Consider the following 6,976-nt stretch of genomic DNA (forward strand, 5'->3'; position numbering starts at 1 on the left):
AAAAAAAAAAAAAAAAAAAAAAGCACAAAACAGCCAAATCCACTTTCTCTAATATTAGAGACTTCTTCCTCTATGGTTTTTATTCTGAGCTGAAGGCGTTTTCCGTTTCCTGCATTTAAACTGCCTTTGTTTTTTATAAGCTGGCTTTCCTTCACATTTTCCATCTTCCAAGTCATCTTGGATATTGCACTTCCCAGGAGCTTGATACCTAGAAAAACAGAAAACACCAAACTCAATCTAAACAGACCAACTTTTAAGTCAGAGCATAACACCTTTAAAAGATACATTTTTGCTAGTTCATAACTGATGTTGCCTTTATTTGTACTACACATTAAAAGTAATGCAGACTGGCCAACATAATAGGGTAGGAGGCTATATTCATTTAGCATCTGTTTTTCATGCATGGATTGAACAGTTTGACAGGATCTTGCAATCTGCAAACTCTGCAGTCAGATTTGGAATAGTTTCTATAGTTGGATGCCTCTCCTAATGCCAACCACTACAGTTAAGTTTTTTTTACTTGTCGAAATCACTAGCGGTGAACTCGTACACCGAAAACTAAAACATTCAACCATTTTACAGTACTCCAACTCTAGCACCCAGTGTTAGGTAAACCTTACCAGACTATAGCAATAGCAACAGAAGGTGGTAGGCTAAGTTGGATATAGTTAAATATTAGCACAAGAATGAAAGCCTTAAATTCATTTAAAATAAGGAAATGTTGTCCGCTTAGACAAATGCAAAAATTGGACTTTACAATAGAATTAATACACTAAGGGGTGCTGAAAAGTTCCTGGCTTTGGGTAAAAGAAAATACAAGAGGATCAGTTAATGATTTTATTCAACATATTCCCTTTCAAGATTCATACACTTATTGCAACAGTCCCTCAGCTCTGCAAGAACTTGGCAGGTTAGACCTCTAACCAGGCCTTGTGAGATACCCATAAAGCCAGGCAATTTTCAGCACCACCTTGTGAAGAACTTTAAAAATACAAACCCTGGTTCGATAACATCAAGCTGGTCTTTCGATAACAAAATAGAGATACACGGAATGTCACGGTTTACAATTAATCTGTAAAATAAATTAGTACAAGTTGAAAAGAAATCAACCTCCTACGTATATAACACGGGGCATTCATAAATTATCTTTACGACTACATTGAAGTGTTCTGATATTTCTAATAAAACTGGGTTTGTTTTGTATCCAAGTTGCAAAAAGTGAACTTTAATTCTAAAACAAGACTCAAATGCATTAATATTTAAAAAAGCTTGCCTCCACCATAAAGTCAAGCTGCAATGGGGAAAAAAAAATTAGGGTAGAACATCTCAGTAAGGCTAGACCTTGTAGTGTAATGAATTCACAGGTAAAGCTGCACAGCCATGCCTGCATTTATCGTAAAAAAATGTTTAAAACACTATCTTAATTGCATTAAATCTAACACAAATATTACAAATTAAATTGTCAGATGCTTTAATCCAAGAGTATAACAATGAGGTAAAGATTGAACTAGCAAGACAATTAGTTGGACAAACCTCACAGTTATTGAATATAAATACAACCAACTTACTTTTCAAGTCCTTTTATCTTGGGCAGCCAAGTTTCTTTGACTCTAAAAACGAGAATTTGAAATACATTAAAACCTCACTCAAAGAATCAAACTTATTTGGCAGTGGGATACATAAAAAAATTACAGTTATAGTGCACGAAACAGCTCTAGTCAGTTTCCAAGATATTTGAGAATTTCTCATCCAACTCAATACAAGACAAGGGGAAGAATAATATCTAATAGAACAAAGAGGCTACCGTTTACCTGTGAAAGTGCTACATGCAAATTATTTTGGAACCAAAAGATGTCCATCCCCTAATACCTACTTCCAGACTTATCTCAGTAAGGATCAACAGCAATTCCCTATAACATTGTTAATACACAAACATACATTAATACTGTAGCACCATGATTTTCAAACCCAGACACTACTATTCCGACAGCATACAACCATCCAGATTTGTTCTGAAGTTACATACGAGGGGCTCCAACATACTATATTCAGAAATATGAATTACATGAATAAACAATTTACCTTTCATATGCCAGTTTGCTCAATTGATGAAGGCCCTGAAAAAAATTTAAAAGATCCCTTAATAACAAATATTAAAAATTTAATAAATTGCCTTTTATAAAAATTAAAATCTTTCTCAACCTCTATCTTGTGTTTCATAATCTCAGCACAAGTGATCGTCTTTGTGATTGCCGGACCACTCCCAGTCCAAACTATCCGTTTGGTATTGGAATTCTGCAACAATAAAAACAGATAAATTAATAGGGCTGCAAGCAAAGTTCCATCAGGATGCTTGATAGAAAACTTAAGGAAGCGGGATATAAGTAGACAATTCCAAAAATTCTTTAAAAGTCAAATCATTAGCAATGTCCATACTGCTATAGAAATGCACCATTCTAAGTTTCAATTAATCTTAATTTGGAGCAATTTAAGATACTTATTTTTCATAAGATGATACTAATAGCTTCTGGAATATCACTTAAAATTCTTACATATATGATGGAAGGTTTTATTCTAAATATAGTCATTTTAAAATAAGCAGCTGAATAGAACAACGAGGATTAGTCTTAAAACAAGTCTAGACATCTTTTAGTCCTATTTTAAAAAGGATTTCAATAAAAAACCTAAAGAATAAAATTGAGTTCCAAGCCACTTTAATAAATGGCAAACTTTTACAAAGTTCATTATTTTCCAAATTGAAACAAAACCAATGCTCTTCAATAGATATTAGGTCAAAGATGGAAATTTGACAGGGGTAGTATACTGAAGGGAAATAACTAGTAGAACTTCTAATTATACCTTAAGAAATTTGACAAACAATGAAACACTCGAGTCGACCTGATAGCAACTATAGGGTCGCTCGATATGCTAGACATAGTAATCAGGTTTTCTTTAAATCACATCCAACTTAATAGCATGTTGAAAACCAAACTCAATGATTGGAGCTGAAATATTTTTTGGCATCATTTCAGTTTGTGATCACAAATTAAAAGTGAAAATATTGCTTATCACCTTGCTCTATTTCTTTGGGTTCCAACACTTTTAGCAATGGCAAGAACACTTTCACAAAAATGTTTATTCCCCCCCCACCTCACAAACTTTTTTATAGAGGCAGGGCAATTCCATGTTTGAAAATACAGATGACTGAATAAGTTTCAAAATTTCAGAAGTATGGTAAAATACATAATAGCTAAAATAAAGCTACAAACCTGCATTTTGTTCAAAGCAAGTCCAATCAAATTACGTATCTTACTGCCATAGTGGACAGTCATTACAATATCATCTTTCTGTAATTCCAAATGGGGGCCTTTAGACTCCTCGACAGTGACAACATCTCCTTTAGTGTAGTTTTCCATATCTTGATATGGCAGAGAGCTGTTGAGAATAGGTAAAGCAACAATTTAGTTTTAAATGAGAAAAGAGAAAATCAGTTTCAGGCACTCACATGGCCGCGTGGATAAACAGCTTGCCTTGCAAGCATGTGATTTTGGATTCAGTCTCAATGCACAGTACCTTTGGCAAGTGTCTTCTATAGCCCCGAGTCAACAAATGCCTTGGTGAGTGAACTTGGTAGATGGAAACTGGAAGCCCATTTGTGTGAGCACTGAAACTGATTAATGTTGGTAAAGAATAAAAACCGGAGAGAGAGAGAGACTGAAATTATTTTTATTTCAGGTAATTTTTCAGATCAACACCAACACGTTCTTCACTAGGGTGTTAGGGTTACAGTTTTAGGGTCAGGGTTACGGTTAGGGATGGAACTCCCTAACCCAAACCGTAACCCCCTAGTGAAGATCGTGCGGGTGTTAATCTGAAAAATAACCTTATTTCCTTTTTATAGTGAGTATGTGAGACAGAAAGTGTGGTGAAGTTCTTTTGTTAGTGTGAGAGACAGGTTATGTATGTACACTTTTTACGGAAAAGGCCGATGTGATGTAAATAAACACGGGTGGGTGCTTTGGTACTGGTTATCGTAAGATCGCCTCAAAGATCTATTGCTATCACTAAACAAGTAACATCAGCTCGTCTAAGAAAGTGAGAAACAGCAGATACACGAATTCAAGATCAAATTTGAAGGGAGAAAGTCTATGAAGTGTTAAAAAAGTTCGAGCGATGAATAGTAAACAAAGGAGGCAATAGCAAAATTCTGGCATCCAACCCCCAACCCCAAGGAAACCGCCGGTTGTTCCTCAAATTATATTTTATAATCTTAAAACACTGTAGTCAGAGATAAACTTAACATGTAGTGGTCACCGTTCCATCAAGTCGGTTACCATATTCTTAAACAGGTATATTACACTTTTTTTTTAAAGCAAAACCAAGCCACTGGTTTTAAAATGCTTAGTTTACTTCCGTCACATGTCTGTGAGCGTGAAATAAAAGAATAAAGGCCACAACTTCAGAAAGTTTTAACAAGGAAAGAAAAAACTGGGTACACAAAAGAAAGCATGGAGTTTATCTTTTCCGATCCCATTTTGTTCATTCACAGCCGATATTTCACTTTACTCCGTAGCTACTAAGTATCAAGTTTCGAATGAAATACGTTCTTGTATGGTTATTTATTTGAGCTTAAACAATATTAAAGTGCTTTGAAGGATAGAAAAAAAAGTTTTCTGGACAGTTCATGCTGAAACATTAGGCTTTTCCTCCAAGCAAACCCCTGACGAGGCCCATTGTATACATCACAGAAATGAAAAACAAAACTGAAGAGTTCTTTTGACAATTTAAATATGAACCCAATGTTTAGCGTTATATATCGTCGCTAGGGAAGTTTTGAAGCTAGTGTCCAAGTAGGACAACTGGTTGCTCTCAATACCAACGGACCAGATAAGCAGGAAAGAATGCAAAGGGCATTTCAGGAAGTCCTATGTAGTTAAAGGAGCGACAAAACGATACATGTTGGTAGAGACAACTTAAGCTAAACCAAAAACTTTTGGGCGAAGGTAAAGAATACGCACACCACCCGTAAATGGAGTTTAGGCTTACGCCGAAAACTGGTGGTGTGCGTATTCTTTACCTCCGCCGTACTTTGGTAAATCTATGCTAGGCTAGAACATCACAAATATACGGTTTAACCCTTTAGCATTCATGATTTTGCTCGGTGATATTACGCGGTGTTTGCTTATTTTTAGAATAACATTAAAGCATAGGTGTGAGAGGCGGGACTTAATCGATTTGAACATAAGACAGAATATTTTTGGTCGGATATTGCCGGTGTAAATGCTAAAGAGTTAAGAGAAATGTAATAGATTATCTATGACCACAATTCGTTCTTATTTTACCGACGACAAAACATTGGAAAAAAAAAAAAAAAGTCAAATTGAACGAGCCTTTAACATCGACTGGAGATATATATTCTGTTGTGTCTGAGGGGGGGGGGAGTCATTTTCTTTTTGTGCCTAACACACTCACCGGTAAAATTTCCACTTATTCCTGATAAAAATAAGGAATAGGTGGAAATTTTACCGGTGATTGTATTAAATTATAATCTCCAGACACAACAGAATATGCTTCAACACACGAACTCACGTAAACAATCTTGTAAACCAAATTCCAAAATATATATTATATATATAAATATAGGGAAACAAAGCAGTAAGCAGTTTATATTTGCGATACTTGTTCAATTTCTTAGTTGAAAGATATAGCTTTCAGATAAAACTCTGTACTTACCATTCAATACGTATGGCAATGTCAGATATTGTCAGAACAAAAAAGACGCGGACCGTTGACTATTCTTCTTCTCCTTGTTCATTCCAGCCACGGAACCATAACCGAGAAACACGTGGAAGAGACAGAGGAAGTGGCTTTTATAAAGGTAGATAACTCCCATTACACACAAATATATATACACGCACGGGCACTTGGTAGTTTACTAATTCATTCTTAAATGTGTTTTAATCAGCAATTTATAATGCAATTAGAGGTGTACAAAAAAAAAAAAAGGAGGGAGGGAGATATTAATTAAATAAATTTACTACGAAAATATTTTTACACATGCAAAATAGGAAAAAAAAATACGAGATTAATTATAATTAACAAACACTCTCAGTCAGTCGAATCCACAGACCAGGTTCGATTCTTGGTTGCAGCTATTTCGTTTCATTTCGTTTATGTCTTGTTAATAGAAATATTACAGTAAAGCTCGCAAGTTTTTAAAAATTTTATATTCATTGTAAAAATGCGTGTTTTTGTTTTATTGTTTTGAAAGATCCAGTCGACTAGTTAGTAAGGTGTTGTTTTCAAGAGTTCGCAGTCAATTGTATTCACTCCACCGCTGAACAAGACTATTTAGTCGAACCCGATCGAAGAATAAGTTAGCTTAGAGTGAAGGGACGTAGCTCGAGTGGAACTTACCAAAGTAAGGTTTATTTGGTTATATATTGTAAAACAGCCGTTATTGTGGTATGACGTCAGTGTCTGGGGAGGCTGACCGGAAGGGGAAACAGGGCAGAGGGAGCCTCGATCGGCGTTCGTGCCCTTTTCGAACGGGGCTGCGGTCAGGACAAGACGTGTTAAGCGACGGTCTAGGTTTGGGAAGGTTTGGGAGAAGCAGCTGCTATACCTGGTGTACCTTGGGTCGGGGCAAGCTTCAAGGATCGGATACCGCAAGACGGACTCGCAGTCGAGGAAAGGAAAACCGAGGTAAGGCGATTACATCTCGTACGCACACGCCACAAACTATTTCGGCGCCACATGCAGAAATTCGCCGCGATGGCAGCCACCAAGATTAGGATCGCCAGTAATGTGATCAGGTCTTTTAATGGCGAAGGAGATGTGATGGCTTGGATACGAAAAATTAGGCTCGTTGCCAAGCTGCAAGGAATAAGTGATGTGGCGAGTCTCATGGCTCTGTACTTGGAAGGGAGCGCCCTGACCCTCTACCTAGAAATGGACGAGGAGATTAAGTGCAGAG

The 6,976-nt window shown here is 36.4% G+C and overlaps 1 protein-coding gene across 1 annotated transcript; it reads right to left on the bottom strand.

Moving 5' to 3' along the window:
- Window positions 1–38: 38 nt before the first annotated feature.
- Window positions 39–5,960, bottom strand: LOC106877581 (ribonuclease P protein subunit p25-like protein). The gene is made up of 7 exons (XM_014926520.2): window positions 5,734–5,960; window positions 3,270–3,435; window positions 2,203–2,295; window positions 2,083–2,117; window positions 1,569–1,610; window positions 998–1,072; window positions 39–208 (listed from the first exon to the last, which is right to left on the bottom strand). The coding sequence occupies exons 2-7, from the start codon at window positions 3,414–3,416 to the stop codon at window positions 55–57; spliced, it is 546 nt and encodes a 181-aa protein (XP_014782006.1). The 5' UTR covers window positions 3,417–3,435; window positions 5,734–5,960; the 3' UTR covers window positions 39–54.
- Window positions 5,961–6,976: the final 1,016 nt, after the last annotated feature.

Source organism: Octopus bimaculoides, chromosome 20 (assembly GCF_001194135.2).
Source record: "Octopus bimaculoides isolate UCB-OBI-ISO-001 chromosome 20, ASM119413v2, whole genome shotgun sequence".
Lineage (NCBI taxonomy): Eukaryota > Metazoa > Mollusca > Cephalopoda > Octopoda > Octopodidae > Octopus > Octopus bimaculoides.

Excerpts from the sequence above, each read along its gene's own strand:
- LOC106877581 (XM_014926520.2), bottom strand. The coding sequence starts at position 3,416 with ATGGAAAACTACACTAAAGGAGATGTTGTCACTGTCGAGGAGTCTAAA. Across the intron at positions 1,611-2,082 it reads AGCAAACTGGCATATGAAAG|AGTCAAAGAAACTTGGCTGC; the intron begins GTAAATTGTTTA and ends TCTCGTTTTTAG. Across the intron at positions 1,073-1,568 it reads AAGATAAAAGGACTTGAAAA|ATTAATTGTAAACCGTGACA; the intron begins GTAAGTTGGTTG and ends TTTATTTTACAG.